The sequence below is a fragment of the Dipodomys ordii genome, unplaced genomic scaffold (genome assembly GCF_000151885.1).
Source record: "Dipodomys ordii isolate 6190 unplaced genomic scaffold, Dord_2.0 Scaffold8, whole genome shotgun sequence".
Taxonomy (NCBI): domain Eukaryota; kingdom Metazoa; phylum Chordata; class Mammalia; order Rodentia; family Heteromyidae; genus Dipodomys; species Dipodomys ordii.
The window spans coordinates 1,875,916-1,901,337 of record NW_012267224.1 but is presented as its reverse complement, the minus strand read 5'-3'; the positions used below and the strand labels follow the sequence as shown (position 1 = coordinate 1,901,337).

The 25,422-nt window shown below is 34.7% G+C and overlaps 1 protein-coding gene across 3 annotated transcripts in view; it reads left to right on the top strand.

The window, feature by feature from the left end:
• The window catches only part of Rab28 (RAB28, member RAS oncogene family), a 64,760-nt gene that overhangs the window by 7,619 nt on the left and 31,719 nt on the right, over nt 1-25,422 (top strand). For all 3 annotated transcript variants that reach the window (XM_013009164.1, XM_013009166.1, XM_013009165.1), the window contains exons 3-4: nt 3,098-3,186; nt 12,657-12,786. In XM_013009164.1, the coding sequence (XP_012864618.1) occupies nt 3,098-3,186; nt 12,657-12,786 (219 nt within the window). The remainder of the gene's footprint in view (nt 1-3,097; nt 3,187-12,656; nt 12,787-25,422) is intronic.

The window sequence follows — 25,422 nt, the reverse complement described above, 5'->3', positions numbered from 1 at the left end:
GGCCAGATTGTTAGGTGTGGAAACCTTCTGCCCATCTATTCACATTCTCTTCATGCAAGTTTTCAAGGTCATTACTTTGCAAATACTCATCCATTTTGGTGTATTTCATGATCCGGCATGGTGTATAGTCTGGATGCAACCACTGTGAAGATTTTCCTGCTTAAAATAGTGTATCTGTTAGTCAGAGCTTCTGCTGATAGAGCTTCTTAAGAGCCTTAGTCAAAATACTTTCAGGAAGCTTGTGGGTACAGTCCAGTAAACAGCGTTCTACTGTGAAAGGGAATTCTAAGTCTTCAGTACAAGAAGTGGGTAGTCTTGTGTTTTTAGTTCCATCTTTACTATGCAGCACTTTAAGTAAGGTTAACCAAGGCACCACGTGTACTTTTACAAGGTCACTTTTGAATCCTTTTGGTGGCTTTGATTCATACAAGAACAGCTTTCTATATTTTATCCTTTTTTTTTCCCTAATTACTTGCCTTTTTTTTTTTTTTTACACAGAGGAGCAGGGATTTTTAAAGCATTTTGTGTTTGGGATTAGGTTGTTATCTAGTTGTTAGAAATTTGTGTTAGATGGAATCTTGATTTTAAAAATGTAATATTGAAAAAAATGTAATATTGATTATATGAATAACCTTCTGTGTAATCAAATTGGAAGATTTCATGTTTATATTTACAGAAAATAAAATCAGAATCGCTTTCAGTTACATCTTTATTTCTCAATCCTCATTTAAGTTTTATATGTTAATAAGCTTAACTGTAGAAGTTAAAATCTATATCTTGGTATATGAAATACCTATGAAGTTAATATCACTTGATGGAGGTATAATGATAGCAAATGTCTTCGTTAGTGTTTTAGAAAAGTATATATTTGTGATAATTCTAGTGACTTTTTTAAGTCATTAGAACTTGTATCCTAAAAAAAAACTCAACAAAAATATTCAGGCAAATATCAAACATTGTTTGGAAAGGTGTAGATTTAAAAATGAATATAAATATCCTGTGTTGAACATAATTGCGTGAACTATGGTCTTGAAACTGTTGTAGAAAACTTGGGAGCATTTAATAAAGAACATGCTCTTAAATTTATAGTTGAAACATTCACAATGCCCAATTCAGATCAGTTCCAAATATTAGAATCCAATGAAAGAAAAGTAAAGGCAAAAAAATTCCTTTTATCTTGATGTGAGATTAAGAAGTAGGTATTATTGACTATGAAGAAAAGGATTACAGTGCTACATAAAATGTAATTATGAGTTAGTATTGTTAAACACTTTTTTTTTTTTTTGTCTTTTGGTCGTGGGGCTTGAGCTCTGGGCCTGGGCACTGTCCCTCAGCTCTTCAGCTCAAGGTGAGCGCTCTACCACTTGAGCCACAGCGCCACTTCTGGCCTTTTCTGCTTATGTGGTGCTGAGGAATCAAACCCAGGGCCTGGAATCAAACTCAGGGCCTCGTGCATGCAAGGCAAGCACTCTACCACTGAGGCACTTTTCCAGCCCCTAAACACTGTCTTTTGAAGAGTGACTTCAAATGATTGTAGAGCTTTCTGTATGTAAAATGAATAGGTCCTTTCCTTCCTGATTATCTATAGGTTTCTGAAACTTTCATGTATCTCTACTGATAGCTCCTTACCTGATTAGAGATGATACAGGATAATGACTTCTGCTTTGCATCTTACAGAACTGGATAAATTTTAACCTGTGGCAGTTTGTTTTTCATATTCACACAGCTTTAAGACTATTTTGTTCATTACTCTGAGCATGGGAAATGTGTGTCTGTGGGAATGAGGCCAGGTGATAAACTTCAGTAGCTGTCATTGGTGAGAGCCCATAGTTAGTTGTCTGCTCAGTGGCAGATGCAGCAAGCGTATATCCAGTAATGGAAAGACTATCATACAACAAACCTACCCAAACAGACTTCAAGATAAACTTTGCCGGTGAATCCAGTAGTATACTTTCTGTTCAGTTTTGTAGTTAAATGATAGTGCATTCTCTGATCTTAGTGTTTTATAGTGGCGTAAAAATCATGTCTTGGGGGGGAAGTGGGGGGAGAGATAGGAGGGCAGGGATGGTAAGAGGAAACAAAGGGGGAGGCAACAATGCTTGATAAGAAATGTACTCATTACCTTGCTCATGTAACTGTAATTCCTCTGTACAGTATTTTCACAATAAAAAAACTTATTAATAGGAAAACAAATCATGTCGTTCTTTTTTGTTTTTGAAGTAAGTAGGTTTCTAAGTTTTAATTTTAGATATTCCTGATTGGCAAATCATTCAGTAGTTGAGAGTTTAGACAAAGCTATAATCTTTTGAGGAGATATGGTTCAAAATGTTAAATGGACATGGACTTTGATATGTAGCCCAGTCATAGGAGAGGACTTGGCATACATTTTTATTTAACCCCAAAATTTTGTAAAATGCACAAATTAATTTTAAGGATTGCCTTTCAATGTTCTAGTATGCTTTTATAAAGCTTATATAGGGAAGAATATTAATTATGTGATGAGGTTTGGAACACATATTGTTTGTTTCTATGCACATTCTTTGACCAGATATGAATCATAACATTTAGAGAAATTCTGGGTCTGTGTATCCAATTTTAGTTCTGAATAGGGATATCAGATATGTTTATATTTTAGAGGTTAAATTTACAAGCATGTAATTTCTGATTAAGATTACATGTAATAGCAGGTACGTAAATAAATAATCTGTTTATTCTGTGAGTTTTAGAATGTACAGAGTTTAGAACAGACAGCAGTGTATGAGGCTCCAATTTTTATTTCTAAAATGTTTCTTATGTCTTACACATGTGTTTTATTCTCTGGGGCTTTTTTCCATAAAGCTTAAGCTTATAAATTAAAGCTTTATTTTCTCTTGTTTTGAAGGTAATTATAAATATGGTTCCATAGAAATGGACGAAAGGAATAAAGCTAGTTCTATACTGTGATTTTTGACATTTTCACAATTCAAATATGTGATCATGTATATTTTCAGAATAAAAGGCAAATTAATTTATCATTGTGACTTAATGTTCTATGAAACCATGTTCACTGGTTTTACTTAATTTTTTAATTTTAATTTTACATTCTCTTATATTCTAGGAAATCTGAATGTTACTCTTCAAGTTTGGGACATAGGAGGGCAGACAATAGGAGGCAAGATGTTGGATAAATATATCTACGGAGCACAGGTATGATATGAGCTCTGTTGTTATTTTAATATTGATGATGTCCTGCTTATGGACACATGTGTGGGTACACATACGTTTCTAATTTGATTTTTATGTGACCTGTAGAGAGATTAATTTTGCATTTATGGCAGTTCTTCTAGTTTCATCTTTCCTAGGTGTTTGGAAGGATTTGAGTGAGAGAAATGGTGACATTAACTATTGGGAATGGGAAAACCTTTCACAGCCCTCACATACTGCTTGCATTGGTAGATGTTATTGTCAGTAGTAGGATAAAAGCAATGATAATTTTTTTTACATTATGAGCTTATTTGGCTATAGTGACTACTATCATAAACTGAAAAATACTGAAGGAGAAAATTTCAATTTTCACTTGGAAGGACAGAAGGTATATCTGTGTGTCTATACATTTGGCATATGAATTAAGCTAAGTAATTTTAGCTTTTTAGATTTGTAGACAATAATACTTCATATCAGATAAGTATGACTATATGTTGGAGCACATATAATAGTTTCATAGGATAATGATGTATTTAAGAAGAAAATTTATGTAAAGTGAGAAAGTCACCTGAATAAAAGAATTTGCTGGAAAACTGAGATTGTAATAGACATAATTTGTTTTCTTAAACAAAATTACGCAAATTAAACTATATATGGTAGTGATATACTTTACAGATTAATGCACCCAACATAGTGAGTGAAGAGTAATTGCCTTTTTAATGTTTTTGATTTAACAGTAGAGACTTCAGGAATACAGTATTTCCATTGAACATCATGGTCTGAGGAGGCAGACCATGGTATAGTGCTGAAAATAAAGTGCATGTTTTTTTATGGAGCTCTGTGCACAGTACTTACTAATTTGCTATTTATTTTTGTCTGTCTTTCTACTTTTAATTAGTCTGTAGTTTCCACATCATTAGGAGACACTGTGAGTGAAGTATTCAAAAATTTTCATTTAGTTTTCTAATTTGAGTTTGGCATTATGAGTAGCAGAAGCATAACTTTTTTCTAAGAAATTAATCTGTGGAGCAGAATTTTAATTTTTGTCAAATAGATTCTTGCTTATTTTGTAAAATATTCAGAGAAGTATAAATGCGGCTAACATGGTTCTGAAATTTTAAAATTACATATATTTGGTTCTTCAAACATTATTCCTTGACTTTTCTGCATTTGTAGAATTTTCTCCTTTATTTCCTGAAGAATCTTTTTGCTAATGTTTAACATTTCTACTTGAGATTATATGGTTCCGTATTTTATGAACATTTATTTATTTATTTTTGTCGGTTGTGGGGCCTGAACTCTGGGCTTGGGCACTGTCCCTCAGCTCTTCAGCTCAAGGCTAGAGCTCTACCACTTGAGCCATAGCACCACTTCTGGCTTTTTCTGCTTATATGGTGCTGAAGAATCCAACACAGGGCCTCATGCATGCAAGGCAAGCGCTCTGCCACTGAGCCACCTTCCCAGCCCAATCATTTGCATTTTAAAAGGTACATCTCAGACTTTGTGTCTAGCTTATTTTTTTTAAGTGTTGTTTTAAATTAGTTATGTTTAGAATAGATACTCACCTAAAGAAAACAGACTGTACAGAGACGTGCAGGAGGCCACAGTCCTTGTTTTACTCATGTCATTGGTTGCATTGGATATAAAATTGGTACATTTTTCCTTTTTGCTCCACAAAATCTGCCTTTAGGCCACTATAGGTTTTATTAAAATGAAAATTAAGACTGGTGTAACTTCTAGTGACATTTGCCTCTTACTGTCTAATAGAATAGCTTTACAAACCAAGTGTCAGTGGCTGATGGGTATAATCCTAGTTACTTAGGAATTTGAGCTCGGAGGATTGTAGGTCAAAGCCAGCCTAAGCAGAGGCTGTGAGACTCCTATCTCCAAGCCAGAAATAGAGCTGTGGTTCAAATGGTAGAGTGGTAGCCTTGAGCATAAAGAAGCTCAGGGACAGCACCCAAGCTGTGAGTTCAAGCCTTAGGACACACAAGAGTAGCTTGTCATGGAACAGTTAATTAGTGAAGAACATTATGCATCTCGGCATAAGTAATTATAGAAATTCAATTCTTTTTCTTCACTTAAAAATTAGAGGAATAATTCATGACTAATTGGATTCTATTCATTCTGCTGCACTTAAAAAGTGTATTAAATAGGTGTTAAATTTATTTAAAATTTATTACTGTGATTTGAAAGGTGACATTATATGAAAGTCACAAATGATTTAAGGTGTATAAGCAATAGAATTTAGTATGTTTGTAATATTTGTAAACATTCACTTAAATCAGCATATATTTTGTTATTCCGTAGTTGCTTATAGTCAGTAAGTATTTGTGTAAAAACTTTTTTTGGGAGATCTTGGATTTTGTAAAATGTTTCTGTTTTCTGTTCATGTATTTTATTTCTTGAAGGTACCTTTTTATCAGATGCTTATGTTTTAGGTTGTTTATACTGTGTAAATTCTATGAGCCCATACCCTGTATTAAGCAATAATATGGTACCTGAATATTTTCATTAAATTGTCCTAGGAAACTGGGAATTTTTAGATGATAAAAATGAATTGTCATAAATGGCTTTACAGAGATTCCTAAAGATATGTAAAATGCATAAAAATACTCTCCTTTGTATTTTGTTAAACTGTACATATAATTTATCCAGAAGTTCTGATACATTATTTGGGGAAAATGCTACTTTTCAAAAAAAAACTCATTCTAATACATAATTACGTAATTATTCTCTAAAGAGATCTATTTGCTTCATGAGTTGACTTTCATGAATATTTTGGATTTTGGTACACCTTTACATGTTAGAAATCTTTGATAAATAATATTTTGACAAACTGTTTTCAGGATATTTTATGTGTTACTTAGAATTTTGTTTAAGTTTTCCAACAAACTATGTAGTGCATAGAAAGAATTACATATGTTTTGATTATTAAGCCAATAACATAGATATTTCTTTGTAGGAAAAAAGTTAATTTTGGCCTAAATAAAAATGATTAGTTTCTTTTCCCCTGTAGTTTCATTAAACTATTGAATACTGGTGAATACTATTGAATACTGTTGCCTGAAATCAAATTGAATTGACACCTGAAAAGAATTCCTGAGATATTTTTGACAAGAACTAGTTGTAAGAATTGAAATATGTCCCAGTTAAATCCCCAGATTTTAAATTAACTTGAAAATTTCTAGGAGTCTTCAGAAAGATGTTATATGCTATTTTTCCCAGTGGTTAGAGGCAAACACACAGTACCTAGTGTTTAGTGCCATGTAACTTGTGGCTAACAGAGGCTAATAACAAACCTCAGAGAAGGACTGGATGTTTCATTTTCATAGCTCCTTCCATCCTGGAATCTAAGTGGTTTGCAAACACTGCCCCCACTGAGCATAAACTCAATGAAGTGTAGTCATTTGTGAGGTAGAACATAACTGTTACTGTGCGCCAGTGCCCCACGCAGACCAGCTGCCATCAATACCAACAAAAGGGGGTGCCTGTGTGACAGCTGGGGGGAAGGCGCATCCCCAAACCAGCTTCCCTGGGGTCTCCTGCTGTATCGTATGGTGATTCAGTTGGATAGTTGCCCAATTATTGCTGTATTTATATCTTTTTTCATTAGTGTCTCCTGTAGGTTGTACTTACATAGCAAGTTACTATGTTATGACTGTTGTATAACTAGTATGGATTATAGATCTAGATAACTACAAACTAATAGTTGGTTTCTTTTTCAGGTCAGTGTGAAAAAAATATCCTGCATTTTTGGAAATGAGGGAGCCTTTCATTTTTGAGGTTAAATAATGTGTGTACTGTGTTTGGCATCCATTAAATTGTGGAATGAAATCTATGTAATATTTTATCTTTAAAATTGTGATGTGTTGCCACTGGTGTTTTTAATTCAAGACTGTTCTTAACTGTTACTTTGAGAATAGTATCCATTTGATACTTTTATATATGATGATAAGCCAGATGCCTATACTCCTAGCTACTCAGGAAGCTGAGACCTAAGGATCGCGGGTTGAAGCCAGCCCTGATGGAAAAGTCTATGAGCCTCTCACCTCCAATAACCACCAGAAAACTGGAAGTGGCACTATAGCTCATAGTGGTAGAGCACTAGCCTTGAGCAAAAAAGCTCCAGGGATAGCACTCAGGCCCTGGGTTCAAGCCCTACCACCAACAGAAAAAAAGGATAGCTGAAACAAAATGCCATATAAAGTAAACTTATTTAATATATGTAATATATGCAAGTCTTAATTTATGGAAAGAGGGGTACTAATACCTTCTTAGAATTAGATAATGTGTAGTTAATGCATAAAAATTAGAGGAGTGTTTTTGTAGAAGAATTAAATGTGAAATCTGATTTCCAAAAGCCATGTAAAAGTGGAAGAAGAGAACAAGTTGGAAGCTAAATTGAAGGGAGAAAACACAGTTGTGTTGCGATGAAGACACAGGAAAAAAAATAAAGGGCATATTAATGGGTGGAAACCCGAGGTGACAGACATGAGCCATATGGGGGGAAGGTTACATGTTATAAGGCTGGAAAGATTAGATCTCTCAGTCCCCAAGAAGATTGCTTTCAGGCTTCCGTTGCAGTTATGTGTTACGTCTAACCAAGTGGTTGTACTTGTTTGTGGCCAGCTAAGGCTTTGCTACATCTCACATATTTTGATAGGTCATGTATTTATTAGTTAAAAAAAGTAATTCTGTCTTATGCCTTCTTAGAAATCCTTGTGTTATTTAGAAGTATGTTGTTTAGTACCAAAATTCATTTTGGGCTTTATAAGCTACCTATGTAAATTGATTTCTAGTTTTATTATAGTTTGAGAGGGTACTTTGTACAATTTCCAGTTTTGTAAGTTTGTTAGCTTTTAGGACTAGAATATAGTCTATTTTGGTAAATACTCCATGAGAACTTGAGAAGTTTTTTGATGTTGGAGGAAATAAAGTTGATGGTTACTTTTGTTTGAATTTGCTATGTACTGTTTGCTTGGTGTGCCAGTTAATGAACAAAAGGGGTTAAACCTTTCAGTTACAGCAGTTCTGAATTTGGAATTCCTTGCAGTTCTATCCATTTTGGCCTCATATGTTTTAAGCTCCGCTTTTGGGTACATATACATTGAGGATTATTATGTATTCTTGCATAATTGATCTCTTTCTCATTATGCCAATCTTTATAATTGATATTTCTCCTTATTCTAAAGTTAATATGGCTGCTTCAAGCTTTCTTTTGATTTGTATTTCTGATACGTATTAATTTTCTTGATGATTAATGATAAGCATTTTTAATCTATCCATTGATCATTTATATGCCTTTTGAGAAATGCCTGTTCAAGTTCCTTGTCCAGTTTTAATTTTGTCATACTATTGAGTTGTTTGTTTTTTTATATTTTGAACATCAGCCCCTGAGTGGATATTTTACTTGTAGATATTTTCTCCCAATTTGTAAGTTACCTCATCAAATAGTGTTTTCTCTTCTACATAGATGCCTTTTTGTTTGATGTAATCCTATTTGTCTACTTTTGCTTTTGTTTCTTGTGCTTTTGGAGTCAAATCCAAATCAGCTGTTGCCCAGACTAAACTTATGCAGCTGTAGTTCCTCCTGGTAGTTTTAAAATTTCAGGTCTCATGTTTTAGTATTTTTTTTTCCTTTGCCAGTCCCAGGGCCTGGGCATTGACCCTGAGCTCCTTTTGCTCAAGGCTAGTGCTCTACCACTTGAGCTACATCTCCATTTATAGCTGTGATTAATTACCCAGGCTGGCTTTGAACCTCGATCCTCAGATCTCAGTCTCCTGAGTAGCTAGGATTACTGGCATGTGCCACTAGTGCCTGGCTATCCCCTATTTTTTATATCAGTCCTGAATGACTCAGAACAACTTGCAGGAAATTACTATTTCAGTTGCAGCTATTTAACTTTGCAGTTTAGCACAAATGTAACCATTGATAATGTTTAAGCAAGTGATTACAACTGTGTTTTAATAATAGCTTAATCATAAATACATATGGGCTGGGTTTAAAGGCCACAGTATCCTAATCTCTTTTTTAGATCAATAGCTTTGAAGTTTTATTCTATATCACTAGTGTAGCATTGGTCATTAGTAGATGGGTGACTGTGTTCTGTTTATGTGTATCTTATCATATTTATGTATTACTTTACCTGAAGATAAAAGTTTCATGTGTTAATCAGAATGATTCCAAACATTTTAAGGCAATATGGGTCTACATTCTATTTAACAAGCGTAAAATCTGTCTTCCAATGGTCATGAAAATGTGATTCCTGTTTTCTAAGAATAATAAAGGATCCTGTGCTATTTTATAATATATTAATTTAAAGTCATTGTTTTAAAAAAGTGAGATAATAGAACATTGTCCAGGACTGCTATCTAAGAGAGCTCTTTTCAATGAAAAGTTATGTAGTATCACCTATAGCAACTGTAGGTGGGGTTAGTAAATTGAGAATGAATCTTTCTCAGAGATCAGTTTTGGAGCTTTATTAAAGAAAGTGCAATTATTCTCCTTATTTCATATAATTCTTGATTGAGCATCTTGGGTAAATGTCTAAGTTACCAGAGTGAATCAGACAAGTGATTTTGTATAAAAATTAATGAATATTTATGTTGAGAGGTTCTTAAGAGACCATCACATTCAAAAGATTTTAGAAACAAGAAACTTGAGGCCAAGAAAAGCTAGATGACTTAGGGTCATTGTAGTATGTTACTTCCAGCTTGTTCTAGCTTCAGAGAATCAACTGCTAAATTTTCCAACAATTCAATGATTAAATATATTCAATTAAAATTTTATGTAAGCTCAAAAATTTTGTAGAAATAAAGATATTATGTGTCCAAAATACATTACTTTGTAATTAATACTGTTTATTTCTGCTATACACTTGGTGTATCTGTATGTTAGAAATGATAACTTATGGTGTCTTCCCCAGTTTTATGATAGCTAAATATGAGAACAGAGTACTCATGCTGTGAAAATGGCGAATGATAGTTCCAACACCATTCCCACTGAACCTTGAGCCAGTTGATTAGTACTTACCAGCTCGTTAATGGGGATGACCAGTGTTTTATGATATTTATTTATTTATTTATTTGTCTGGTTTTGCTAGGATTGTAAGTCTTTTGAGATTTAGAACTTTTTTCTTTTTTTAAAAAATTATTATGAACAGAGGGATTATAGTTACATAGAAAGGTAATAAGTACATTAGAGTTACTTAAGAAAGGTAATAAATACATTTCTTTTTGAACACTGTTACCTCCTCCCTCATATTCTCTCATTTTCCCGTTCCCACTTCCCTGTTTCCCCAAGTTGTAAAGTTCATTTCCAATATAGTGACTAGTGAGTATCATTGTTGCCATAGTTCATCCTTTGTCCTGCTGTTTCTGTGATTTCCTTTCCCTTCTGTGGATCAGATAAACTTATATGCATGAGAAAAGGTACAAAGGGTACAGAAAACTAAAAAACAAAACAAAAACAAATCCCAAGACTGCAAATAGTACATAATAAAACCTTGTTTCCAATTCTTGGAGTTCATTTTGATATGCTTCATTTTATATATATAGTCATATGTACCTAGTGATTCGGCTATTGCGATCCTCTGCTAAAAATATCATAGATATATTCTAGTTTTTACAAATGAGGGAAACCATGCAATTTACATTTCTTTGGGATGGTTGCTTCACTTAATATTTTTTTTCTAACAAGTGGGCTAAAGAATTAAAGAGAGACTTCTCTGAAGAGGAAATAAGAATGGCCAATAGACACATGAAGAAATACTCAACATCCCTGGCCATAAAAAAAAATGCAAATCAAAACAACATTGAAATTCTACCTCACCCCAGTTTGAATGGCTATAATCAAGAACTCTAATAACTACAGCTGCTGGAGGGGATGTGGCCAAATGGGAACACTACTGCACTGTTGGTGGGAGTGTAAACTTGTTCAAACACTCTGGAATGCAGTATGGAGGTTCCTCAAAAGACTACACATAGAGCTCCTCTATGACCCAGCAATCCCACTCCTGAGCAGTTATCCAAATGACCACAAACAAGGCCATGCTAAAGCTACCAGCACAACCATGTTCACTGCAGCATTATTTACTATAGCTAAGCTATGGAACCAACTCAGATGCCCCTCAGTAGATGAATGGATCAAAAAAATGTGGTATATATACACAGTGGAGTTCTAAAAAGTCCATCACAAAGAATGTGGTTTAATTAGAACTTCCATCCCTAGCATCTAACACAGTGCATGTTGTGTAGTTGGCAGAGACCTTTTTAGTTATGTAGTCTGTTACTCAAGTCCTGGATCAATCACTTATCCATCTGTGTAACTTCAGCTGTTATAACTTTTTTTTGCAGGGGGGGGGCAGTACTGGGTCTTAAACTTAGGACCTTGCATATGAAGATGCTAAGCCTTCAACTGTTACCACTTTTTCAGTAAGATGGAAATAATTATGCCAGCCTCTTGTGAATGTTAGGAGAATAAGTGAAACAACCTAGATATGTGTTTGATACATAGAGGTACAGAAATAGTTGATTATTATTACAACCTAAGCAGTAGAAGTAAATGTTATTATAGTCCAGACTTACACTATATCTCAAACTCTGTATTGTCTGATCCTAAACTGTATGAGAATCAAGAATGTAGTACTTTTATTTTTCTGTATGCATCTATTTCTCATTCTTTCCCCACAAAATAATGGGATAAATTAAAAGTAATATGATATATAAGAGGCAGGAAGCAATCCTTTTGTTATATTTGGCTTTGCTCGCACTCTTATTATGGTATCATGTCCAGTTTTACATTGCTCATTTTAAAGAGGATGTCAGAAAACTATATGTACTGTGTCTTGAGAAGAATCAACAACTATGATTAAAGGAGAGAAAATAGCTCCTTTGAGACAAGTTTAAGAAATTGAGTTTGTTTACTCTGGAAAGCAGACGGTAAGGGAGTTACTTAACTATCTTCAAGAATATGAAGGGTTATAATAAGACGAACAGTCTCAAGTTCTCCAAATGCACCGAGCATCAAAGAAGGAAGCTAATGTTTCATTAAAAAAATTGTGTGAAACACTGAAATTGTCAAGGATGTCAAGGAATATCCATTTTGGTAAAGTATTTTAAAAGATTAACAGCAGATGGTTCATTACTAAAAAGTTTAATGTTTGACCTTGAGTAAGAGGCAGGATTATAGACCTTTTAGCTTTCTTTTCAGAAGTCATTGAGAAACCACTTGGGATTCTGATAAAATTTTATCTTAGCTTGCATTTGCATTTTAATTGCTAGATTTACTGTGAATGTAGACATTCCACATTATCTGCTAGAAACTTAATTTAAATTGAAACCAATCTGCATATAAAACATTTCCCTTTGTACTGTTGTGCTGCTTGACCTGTCTGAAGCTCTGCTAAAGAGTATTATTAGTATCTTTTCAAATAATACTTGACAGATATTTCATAACTCTTTCGTGACAGGGGATCCTCTTGGTATATGATATCACAAATTATCAAAGCTTTGAGAATTTAGAAGATTGGTATACCGTGGTGAAGAAAGTGAGTGAAGAGTCAGAAACTCATCCACTGGTGGCTTTGGTGGGCAATAAAAGTAAGTCATCATTACTTATTTGTGTATGGTAAAGGTTATTTGCTTCTATGGACTGCACGTTTGTGTCTACCCGCTAATTCATATGTTGAAGTTGGAATCCCCAATATGATGGCTATTATTGGTGGTTGTTTTGGGGGAGACCTCTTGAGTGGAATTACTGGTAAGACACAGAGAGAGAGATAATATCTTTTTCTGTCAAGGAGGCACACAAGGTGGTCATTTTCATACAGGAAAAGGTTATCACAGACATCAGTCTACCAGCACCTTAATCTTGGACTTCTCAGTCTCTGGAACTGTGAGAAATAATTTTGTTGTGTAGTATACAAGTCTGTGGTGTTATAGTGTTCTGCACTGAAAACATTTGTAGACATTTGTAGATTATATTCCCAAGAAAACAGGTTTGATATTTGGAAACAGCCTTTTTGGAAGTGAGCAGAAAAACTCGAAGGGTGTGAATAATCTTGTTAAGGACTGTTTCCCCCTTACAAATGATATCTATTCTTTGAAATTCACAGTACACCATTTTAGTATACATCACCTTCTGAGAACATCTTTTAAACATGTGAATTAAACCCCCATTTCAGGCATTACAGTATGGTAAAGACCTACCTTCACTGAATTTGTACTGTTCAATAACTGTTTTGATGCTTACTCTGTCGTATTTTCTCTGCTGCTTTTGGCCAATTCCTGTGAAGGTAAGTTCAGTTCTGACAGTGTGTGTTTTGGCTTCCTGTGGTCTTGAGGAAGCAGCATGGACTATTAACAGCAACACAGCTGTAGATTTATGATACTACATTGAAACTTCAGCTCTGTCCCACAAGTTTTGAGGTGAGATGTATTTTATTAAATGATCCATTTTTGAGAAGGAAGCAGTGTCTGCATGGAAATCTGTATCCATTGTTTCATGCTACTATCTTATAAGCTTTGTTTTCTGAATTTTTGAGGTTTGCTGTAAAACATGGATAATTTTGCTTTGAGAAGGTATATTGTATTGGGGGGATGAACAGTCCTTGATAAAAATGATGGGTAGTTAGTTTTTGAGATCTATTTCTTGAGCTATGGTAGAGAGTATATAAAAACCATAAAACTGAATTCTGTACTAGAATACTATTTGGTACAGTAATCTGGAGCAGGTATTAGTAAAGATGCTCAATATTTGGAGATATAATGTGCCCTGACAGTCTTTATAATATTAGGAGTCACAAAGATAAATTAAATTCAGATTATACCATAGAGGATGTATGTATGTATGTATGTATGTATATATATACGTTGGTGGAAGGGTTTGAATTCAAGGTCTGTATGCCATCCCTGAGTTTTTCTGCTCAAAGCTAGCACTCTGCCACTTTGAGCTACCACTCCACTTCCAGTTTTCTGGTGGTTAATTGGAGATAAGAGTCTCACAGACTTTCCTCCCTGGGCTGGCTTCAAACCTTGATCCTCAGATCTCAGCCTCCTGAGCAGCTAGGATTACAGGCATAAGCCACTGGTGCATGGCTACATAGATGATTAGATCATGAAGTTTTTTCTGACTACAAGGCTTGTTAAATCAATATCCATATATTATCCAAAATAATTATCTTCTCCAAAGATGTTGAAAAATACAGTTCATTTTTCTCTACTATGTTTGGGAAAGTTTTCTGAAGGGAAAACCAAGATTTATGCATTATGTGATTTTTACACACTTAGGTGAGCATTAGTAAATCTAAGTCTTAATTTAAAACCATTGCAAAACAGGTGTGAATACTATTTCTTCAGAGAATCAAAAATACTAACGTCATTTATTTTCTAGAGAACAGTATTATATATTACAAAATAATATGATGTGGGTAGAAATTATAGTGTTTTATAGTTTTGCTAAATTTTCTTCATGTGTTTTGTAAGTAATTATCTTTGAGTGAAGCAGCTGCTTTTTAGTTCATTGAAATATTTAGAAATGACAGGTTCTGATGAGTTTAGGTTCTGTGTGCAGCTTCACATTTCAGGGGATAACTTCTTAGTCAGTTATCATATTATCAAAGCACTGACTTACAGTAAAATTTATGTTTTATTGGAGGGTTCCAGTCACCTGAAGGGGACTAATAGAGGCAGGCAGCAGAGGAATTGAGATTTATTTTCCTCTTTTCAGAATATACTCTAACCACCATCTGAGATAATAGTTCTAGTGGTACTTAAGTTATATATTCAAGTTATTTGAATTTTGCAGAAAAATAATAGTGCTGTGTTTGAAAATTAGGATAAAAGTCATGTTTTATCACTTTTTTTTTTAGTTTCTTGTTGATTGCTGACTTTTTTTTTTAATTGTGAAAATACCTTACAGAGGGGTTACAATTACATGGGCAAGGTAATGAGTACATTTCTTATCAAGCATTGTTGCCTCCTCCTTTGTTTCCCCTTCCCATCCCTTCCCATCTCCCCCCCCCCCAAAGTTGTAAAGTTTGTTTTTCAACATAACGACTTGTACATCTTATTGTTGCAATAGGTCCACCTGTATCCTTATTTAAACGATTTGTCTCTGGCCCAATTTCATGTCATCATGTAATGAGAGATCCGTCTTCAGTTAAGCTTATTAAGGCTTTAACTCTGAGTCTCCTGAGTACTTTACAACTTCGGTTTCCAAACTGATGTTATAATAGTAGAACTACACATTCTTTTTTTTTTTTAAGGGATGATGTAATTTAATTAAAAAGCAATAACATTCTCTAAGACTTGAAATTGGCAAAGCAAGAGATACAAGATAGTAGGACACCGGAAGGTAGATTATTATCTAACTGCTGATTATCTAAATGAGGCCATCTTCTGTTTAGATGTGGTTTTAAATTCATCATTGTGTTTTATTCTTTGCAACTTAACTCGAAGGCATATATTGAAAGGAGTATATATACTCTGAAAACACTAATAGTAGTACCTCAAGTGTTAGTTAGTAGGAAAGTGTATGTGTGAATTTGTTGTGAACTCTGACTTTAAAATTGGTAAGTTATAAGGTCACTTGCTTTTTATTAAAAATATTAAACGCAAGAAATTTGGCCTACAAATAGTGGATAGTTGGATACAAAGGTGAATTGTGGATTATGTTTAAATAGCAATAAGAACTAGAGTAAATTACTGAAGTGGCCAGTAGATGAAGATACTTGATTTAATAGCCTGGACACAATGTTTGATAATTAGAGCATTCATTATTTCAGTATATAATGATTAAATGTGTTCAGCAGTTGAAACTGTTTTAGCCTACATTCTGTTTTGAAAATACCACTGAGTGGTATTTCTTTTTACAACTGAAGGTATTAAATAAAGTACTGAATAGTAGTTCAGATCATGGACTCTGGATTGAGAGATACTTCATTTATTAATGTAGTTTTTTCACTTAACAGTTCTGGAGTTTGGACTTAGGACCTTGAGCTTGCTAGGCTAGTACTACTGCTGAATCATGCCTCGACCCCTTTTTGTACTTATTTTGAGATGGAGTCTTGCTTCTTGTCTGGATTGTAATGTGCCTTTTTTAGGTTTTCTGTTACAGCTGCGATGACAGGTACAGGTAACCACACTAAACTTACTTTACTGGGATAGTATCTGTGAACTTTCTGTCCAGGCTGGCCCAGAACTATCATCTTCCCTATCTCAACCTCCATGCCCAGCTATTGATTGAAAAAGGATCTCTTGAACCGAAGGTATATGGACTGTATGAGATGGTCTTCAGGGCCAGCTGTTCTACTAAAGTCTACTCTGGTGAATAATGTCAGTGGGGATTTTCTTAGGATCGACGTCATAGTTATATTAATGCTAGATCATTTTGGAATAAACAGCATAGATTTCATGTCATGTTTTCAGTTAAATAAATAGAAAAGATTTATGAAGTTTACTTTTTCTCCTACTTGTATCTTTTCTATATTATAAGGGTACATTTTCTATATTTACAATGTTTTAATTTTTATGTTTAATTAAAATCTTATGATTCACAGCTAAGGATAGTTTTAATTGTTCTTTAGTGTTTCAAATGAAAATTTAGAAATGTTAAATTTTTAAAGATAAATATTAAATTCACTGTGTTTTATAACCACATGGTATTTTAATTTATCATTTTGTTGTTTTCTATCTTTAATCTGTTAGACTTTTCTACTATCTGATCCATCAGCTGGTTTCTTCTTTGACTCACTAACATTCTTAGTTGGATAGATTATAAACAGAATTAACAGGGGTTGCATAGGAGCTGCCCTGGTCCTGATTTATAGCTTCTTAGTTAGTGGAGGGGTAGTGGTTATCAGTAACTTGCATTGGGGGTAGGAATTATCATGCTTCACTATAGAGTGGATGGATGAATGATTTCTGCTCTTAAAGATATTAACCAGATCCTTTCCCAAATAAAGACTAATAACTCAGATTTGTAAACAATCTTCATGACAGATGAGCGTATAGAGAAGAGTGCATCAGCACTAATTAACCATGTTGAGTGTATATTCTTCCTAGCAGTGATGGATTGTTCTTGGAGTACTATCTCTGTCCAGGAAGTGATGTTTTACATTGGGAAGTTTAAAGGTTACATTTTAATGTACCCTCTAAGTTGTGTTCCCTAAACTCTGTGGAAATCTGCAAGTAAATTTCTAGTTGAAACTTTTACTGATGGCCTCAGTAAAACTATCACAAGGCTTTTAAAGGACCAGTTTTTTTTCTTCTAGGAATAGAACAGTACAAGAAGAGGTTATATGTCAATTTTGAAAGCAACAAATTTGCATAACTATCTATACAGAGAGTCTGAATCTTCAACAATTCTTATTTTATCTAGAGAGTAGAAGTGTGAAACAATTAAGTAGGTTACATTTCTTATCAAAAGATTTATATCAGCTCCCATAAAATGTATCACATACGAGAGTGGACTATAATTTATAAAACATGAACAATTATTTGAGGATTTGGAAAATTTATTCTCTTTATACATTATAAACCAAAGCATTTTTTCCCTTCCCTTATTTCTTAGAATGCTTTTCTTCTTATTTGCTTATTTTTTGTAGTAATCCCAAAGCATCAGACTCCAATGTTTTTTTGTTTTTGTTTTTCCACATGATCCTTATATTTCTGTCAATATTGCTAATACTGCTGCTTCTTTACTTCCTTAATTTTGACCTGTAACTTTTCCAAATAGAGCTATGACTATATTCTCACTGGAATGAGAAAGATACACACACACAAAAGTGTTCTCTTACATTAAATTTACACTCCTACAATACCTTCAGGGCATGTTGGTAGCATTTTAAGTTTATCTGGGTGAGAAATATGTCTCCCAGTGAGATGCAGCTGCTTCAGGCTGGTGTGATTGACAACTCTTGGGGGAGAAAACATATGGTAAGTGCTGTTTTATAGCATTAATCATTCTTTTCATGAATAGTTGCTGCCGTGATGTTATTTTGTTCTTTCATAGTTACTTTTTTAGGTAGTGTACCTCAAACCATACTGACAGTGTCATAATTTACTTAGCCTAAGAAATATTAAAGCTTTTTATTATTTAAATTTTTTATTGTAAAGATATTGCTTTTGTACTTTATTTCCTTTAGTTTTGAAAGTACAATGCACCTTGTTTTTTATATTATAAACGTCTGATTTTTTTTTTTGTTGTTGTTGGTCGTGGGGCTTGAACTCTGGGCCTGAGTGCTGGGCGCTCTACCACTTGAGCTACAGCGCCACTTCCGGTTTTCTGGTGGTTTATTGGAGATAGGAGTCTCACGGTCTTTCCTGCCCGGGCTGGCTTTGAACCGTGATCCTCAGATCTCAGCCTCCTGAGTAGCTAGGATTACAAGCGTGAGCCACCAGCGCCCGGCATAAACGTCTGATTTTGAATTTTAGAATAAATTGGATATTAACTATTAAAGTGGTATTAGAGGAAAAAAATAGAGATATTAAAGCCTTTAAATCTCTACCTTCATTGTGCTATGTTCCCATGGGGGAAGACAGGCAATAGAGAAGTAAGTAAAATACATGTCAAATGATAACAAAAATTGTAGAGATGAGTAAGCAGGAAAGGACGAAAATGAAAGTTTGGGAGACACTAAGTGGTTCAAATATGGCAGGGAGAGTGTGAGAGGTGGCATCTGAGCACTGAGGTAAAGGGGGAGGGAAAGGGGAAGTGGAAGAGAAGAAAGGTAGAAAAAGAAAGGCAGGGAAGGAGAGAGAATAGTGACTTGAATAGCAGATGAAATTAAAGATATAAAGAGGGAAGGATTTAGGAAGAGGACAGATTAAGAAGGATTTTGTAGCCTATTCAAGGGCTTTGGTTTTTACATTGAGTGAAATGGAAAGCCACTGAGGGTTTGAGTAAAGTGAAGTAAGTTAACATATATTTGAAAAGGATTAGTATAGCTCTTGTTTTGGTGTTATGTTATAGTGAGCAAGAATAGAAGCTGGAGGACCAAATAGGAGGCATTGCTATCATCCAGGTGAGAAATAATGGTGCCATGGAACAGGGAGAATACAATGAAAGTAGTTGGCTTTTGCGGTTTTAAATTTTGTGATAGATTGGTTGAGGAGAAGACCAGAAAAAGCCCATATTATCATCTTGAAAGGCTGAAGTTCAGTTCACTGAGATGAGAAAAATGTGGGAGGAATAAATTTAGGATCAAAAGTTTAGCTTTTGACATACTAAGCTTGCTGTGCTTCTCAGGTATCTATGTGGAGATGTCTAGCAGGCAGGTTGGATGTAATAATCTGGAAATTAGTGAAAGATGTGATCAGCAGAATGTGACATTTAAAGTCAGAAGCCTATATGAATTTTATCAAAGGAATGTATATAAAAAATAAAGGGGGGGGAGCTGGGAAAGTGGCTCACTGGTAGAGTGCTTGCCTTGCATGCATGAGGCCCTGGGTTCGATTCCTTAGCATCACATAAGCAGAAAAAGCTGGAAGTGACGCTGTAGCTCAAGTGGTGGAGTGCTCACCTTGAGCTAAAGTGCTGAGGGCCCAGGCTCAGAGTTCAGGCTCCATGACTGACAAAAAAAATAATAAGGGGATTTAAAGATTGGACTATACCCATGTTTTTAGTTTGAAGTGCATGGGAAGCCAAACACATAGCTATCTTAAGGAGAAGAGAGTAATCAATAGGCAAAGACCGAGAATTGTAATTAGATTCAGCCTTGTAGAAGTAATTAATGGTGACCTGGGCAAGAAGATTATTTGGCCTGGTGAGGGTGAAAGATAAGAGAAAATTAGTTAAAGAGAGACAAAGGAAATAGCAGGCAGTGAAGGAATGCAACATACATAGGTAATGCTGTTGTAAAAGAGAAGTAGCTATAAGGAATATGGGTTGGGTTCTTTCAGTTTTTTTTTCTTTTTAAACTTGGAATGGGTCATGGCATGCCGTATAAACATGAACATTTTTGCTTTTAAAACATAGATCTGAATGAGCCATCCTAATCCTTCTTCTGTCAGTTATTGCAGTGTTTCTGATTGAGAAGGTATAACATGAAAAGTCTGTGAGAACTTTCCCATTTCCCAAATTATTTATTAAAGGTCTGAGGTCTGTGAACGAGTAGACTGACTGGAACAAACTCTTAGGTAGATTCTTATTAGTTCTAAATATTTTGAAACTTGGGCTGGGAATGTGGCTCAGTGGTAGAGAGCTTGCTTGCCTTACATGCATGAAACCCTGGGTTTGATTTCTCAGCATTACATAAGCAGAAGTGGTGCTGTGGGTCAAGTGGTAGAACGCTAGCCTTGAGCTGAAGAGCTGAGGGGCAGTGCCCAGACCCAGAGTTCAGGCCCCACAAACGACCAAAAAATATATATATATAGAGAGAGATCTATCTGTGTAGATAGATCTCTCTCTATATATTTTGAAACTTTTTTTTAAAAAAAATGTGATTATTCTGGAAAGGTCAGATCATGATCCTTGCTCATGGTAGACGCTTACTTTTCATTAAGCTAAACCTCCAACCCTGACTTTTTTTTGATATGTGAAAAATGTCAGTAAGATTTTGAGAGGAATTATATTGATTCTGTAGATTATGCTGGATGATGTCTCTACTTAGACATTTTAACCATGTGACTTTTTCATTAGTGTCTTTGAAAAGTTTCAACATACCAGCTTTTAACTTCTTGATTAATTTATTCCTGAGAATCTTATTCATTTAATATATTATGAAGTTTTTTTATTAGCAGATATTAGTAGTATGAAGGGGATTTCATGGTGACACTTGCACAAAAAAAATGTACCCTGATTAAACTAACCCCATCCATTACTCTCCTTCATCTCTCTCCCACTTCTTAGAATAATTTCAACAAGTTTCATTTTTTTATTTTCATATGCATATAAAATACATCGACCAAATTCATCCTCATTCACTCCCTACCTCTCCCCTCAACTGGTATTTTTTGTCATTCTTTTTTTAGTGTATATTAATTGTATCATTAGGTTTCACCATCGTACTTCACATGTGTGTTAATCATAGTACCCTCTATAGTTCTTTCAGTCCCTAGCTCCTCTAACGCCATATTCAACAGTTTTCAGTGAGATTCCTTATGTATTTCAAATTCACCTTCCATTAGTTTCAGTCTCTATCTCCCCTTCCCATGTTATCCATGTCCTCATAGTTCTATGTATATACATACATACACATATATATACACATGTACAAGTATGTCTTTATGTCTTTTAGATATAAATTCCACAAATGAGCAGAAACATGAGACATTTGCTTTTTGAGCTTGTTTTATCTTGCTCAGTATGATGTTGTTTAGTTCATCCATTTTCCTACAAATGATACAGCTTCATTTTTCTTTATTACCATATAATGTCTATGGTATATAGACATATGTATGTAATATATTTTCTTTATCCATTTACCAGTTGTTGGCACGTCAGCTGATTCGTTTGGCTGCTGTGAGTAATAAACCTGCTCTAATAAACATGAGTGCAGTTGTATGAGCCAAATATTAACTTAGATTCCCTCAGAGGTGCCTAAGGTCTGTATGGCGATGTCATAAGATAGACTTACTTTTAGTTTTTTGAAGCAATGCAGAGATACTGCTTTGCATAGTGGTTGTAGTAATAGTCCGCCAATCATGTTTAAGTGTTCCTTTTCTCTCACATCCTCTCAAGGATTTGCTTCTTGTTTTCTTGATGACTGCCAGTCTGACTGGAGTGAAATGTAGTACTACTCAGTGTAGTTTTAATTTTCATTTCCTTTTTGACTAAGGATGTTGAACATTTATTTATTTATTAGCCATTTATGTTTCTTTTTCTGAGAACTATCTTTTCAGCTTCTCTATTTAGATTATTTGTTCTTTTATTGTTTAGCTTTTGAGCTATTGTATACATATTTTGGATATTAATTCTTTACTGATCGTTGTGATTTTTTTTTTTTACATGCAGAAACTCTTTAACTTGATGTGGTCTTATTTGATAACTCCTTATTTTCTGGACAGTTGGAGCCCTATGTAGTTTACCTATGTTTTTCTGTAGTAGTTTGAAGCTTTCAAGTCTTTTAGTAAGATCTTAGGAGTTGCTTTTTGTACAGGATGAAAGGTAGGGATCTAGTTTTCGTCTTTTGAATATATATAACTAATTTTTCCAGAACCATTTTTTGAATAGGCTGTCTTTTTCTCCAGTGTACGTTTTTGGTTTTGTTATAGGTCAGATGACTGTAATGGTGTGGTTTTATTTTTGAGCATTCTATTTTGCTCCATTGGTCTTTGTATCTGTTTTTGTGCCTATTTCACGCTGCTTTTGTTCCCATGACTCTGTAATGTATTTTGAGTTTCAGTATTGTGTTATCTCCCCTGTGTCTCTTTTTGCGAAGAATTACTTCTGGTATGTATGGATTTTTCATTCTGGATTTTTCTGGGAATTGCATTGAAGCTGTTTTTATGATAAAGTTAAATTTTTTGCCCATCTAAAGGCATTACCAAAAAATGAAGATAATTTGTAGTAATAAGAGAAATTATTTATGTCATGCTTCTACTGTGTTTGATATCCTATAGGGAAAATTTAAAATTCAGCAATAAAAGGCAACCTAATTTAATAATGAGCAAAGTACTTGAATATGTATTTTACCAAAGAAGACATAACAGTCAGGTATAATGAAAAATGTTAGAATTAGATAGTGGTAGCAAGTGCACAGTTCAGTCAGTACATTAAAAGCTGTACCCTTTAAAATGTTCAATTGTATAATATAGGACTCACTAAAGAAAAGATCTCATTACTGCAGCATCTTAAAGTTAGGAAAAATATAATATTGATTAAAATAATACTATAATGTGGTACTTTGATTATTATTATTATTTATTATTATTTTCTTTTGTCAGTCATGGGCTTGAACTCTGAGCCTGAGCTCTGTCCCTTGGCCCTTCAGCTCAAGGCTAGTGCTCTACCACTTGAACCACAGTGTTACTTATGGTTTTCTGGTGGTTTATTGTAGAGTTTCATGGCCTTTCTTGCCCAGGCTGGCTTTGAACCTTGATCCTCAGATCTTAGTCTCCTATGTAGCTAGGATTATAAGCATGAGACACTAGTGCCCGGCTTTATATATTATTGAGTCCCTCCCTACCTTTCGACTGGGTTTCGAACTCAGTGTTTTGTAATTGCTAGGCAGGTTCTCTATCACTTGAGCCCCTCTACTAGCCCTTTTTTGCCTTATTTTTAAAAAAAATTAAAAAAAATTTTGTGCTGGTACTGGGGCTTGAACTCAGGGCTTACTTAGTTGCTGTCTTTAGCTTTAAATTAACAAAAATACCTTTAAGTACAAGGAGGTGCCATATAAGACGGCAATTTCAAATACTATGTTTCTTGAACATTGTCATTGCCTTCAACATTCTCACTCCTCTTAGATGTACTCTTTCCCTTTTCTTCATTTTGTGGTCCATACAGTGAATTCTTGACTGCATCTCCCCTCATCACCCTTTCATTTGTCTACCCTTCTCTCCTTGGTGCCACACCTCGCTCTTGCTTGTACCCATTTCCTGTTGTTGAATTTGTTGGTCTTTGACCAAGATATTACTGTAAAAGATTATAGTATAAAAATTATGCTATTTGAGCTCTCCCTAGAGTCTTGTCTATTATACTTCAGTTAATTCATTTGTAATCACTTGGGAAGCCAAAAAGGAACTTTAATACACTGTTGGTAAGAATGTAAGCTGTTCAACTATTCTGGAAAGCAGTATGGAGGCTCCCCCCAAAACTAAACAGAGAACTACCCTATGACCCAGCAATCGCACTCTGGGCATCCAGTAGAACACAAACAGGGTTATAGCAGTGCCACAAGCACAACCATGTTCCTTGCAGCACTATTCATTGTAGTGAAGAGATGGAATCAGTCCAGATGTCTCTTAATGGATGAATGGATCCAGGAAATGTGGTTTATATACACAATGGATTTTTACTCATCTATTGAAAAGAATGTTATGTACCATTCACAAGGAAATTATATTAAGTGAAATAAGCCATACCCAGAGAAACAAAGATTGCATGGTTTCCCTTACCATTTTTTCTCAAGGCTAGTGCTCTACCACTTGAGTTACATTTCTACTTTCAGGTTTTTGTTGGCTAATTGGAGATAAGAGTCTCATGGACTTTTCTGCCTGGACGTGCTTTGAAGTATGATCCTCACTTTTCAGCCTCCTGTGTAGTGAGTATTACAGGCATAAGCTACTGGTGCTCATCTTGTATTTTTGAGGTAAGGTTTTGCTTTATGTCTGAGGCCAGCCTGGACTGTGATTCTCTTACTTGGGTCTGCTTGTGAGACTAGGATGGCAGTTGTGTGCCACTGTGCCTAGCCATTGTGCTTTCCCTGTAGTTTGGAATAGCAGCCAGCCATTGGTTTAGATAAAGTCTCACAAATTTTTATGTTCTGCTGGCCTCCAACCATGATCCCCTGGTTTCCATCTTCCAAGTAGCTCAAAGTACAGACTTGAGCCACTGTGTCTGGCTTTTTTTCTTTCTACTTAGGAAGCATATACTAATACAAGTTAACATCATACACTCAAACTTTATTATTATTTGTGGTACAGAACATACTTGATCAACCATATCAAGTGTGCCCCGAGTGCCTTTTGCATCTGAAATATTTCTCCAGGACAATCTACTTGAGCAATAGAAAAAAAATTAAGAGATTTTTTTTAAATTAAGAAGTTTACAGATTATAGTAATATTAATTTAACTTCTTATCAAAAAATGGATGGATCTGGAAAAAATATGTTAAGTGAACTGCCAGGTCTAAAGAGGCAAAGTGTACAAGTTTCCTTGTACATGAGGAAATCTTAATTTCTAAATGTACATGTAAACATATACAAGGTCATGTGCGTAGACACACATAAACATATTACTTAAACTATGGTATACATAGGAAAATTCCAATGGTGAAACTGCTTTGAACAACTGTCTAACAAAATGAATACCAAGAAGCTGGAACTTGAGGAGGTGGGGATGGGGTCAAGGGGAAGGGAATAGACAGGAAGAGTGGGTACATGCAGTTATAATATTATATGCCCGCAATACTTCCCAAAGCTATCTACAAATTCAACGCAATACCTATCAAAATTCCAACCTCATTCTTCAAGAAAATAGAAGAGGCAATCCAAAAATTCATATGGAACAATAAAAGACCCCGAATAGCAAAAACGCTCCTCAACGGAAAGAACACTGCTGGAGGAATATCA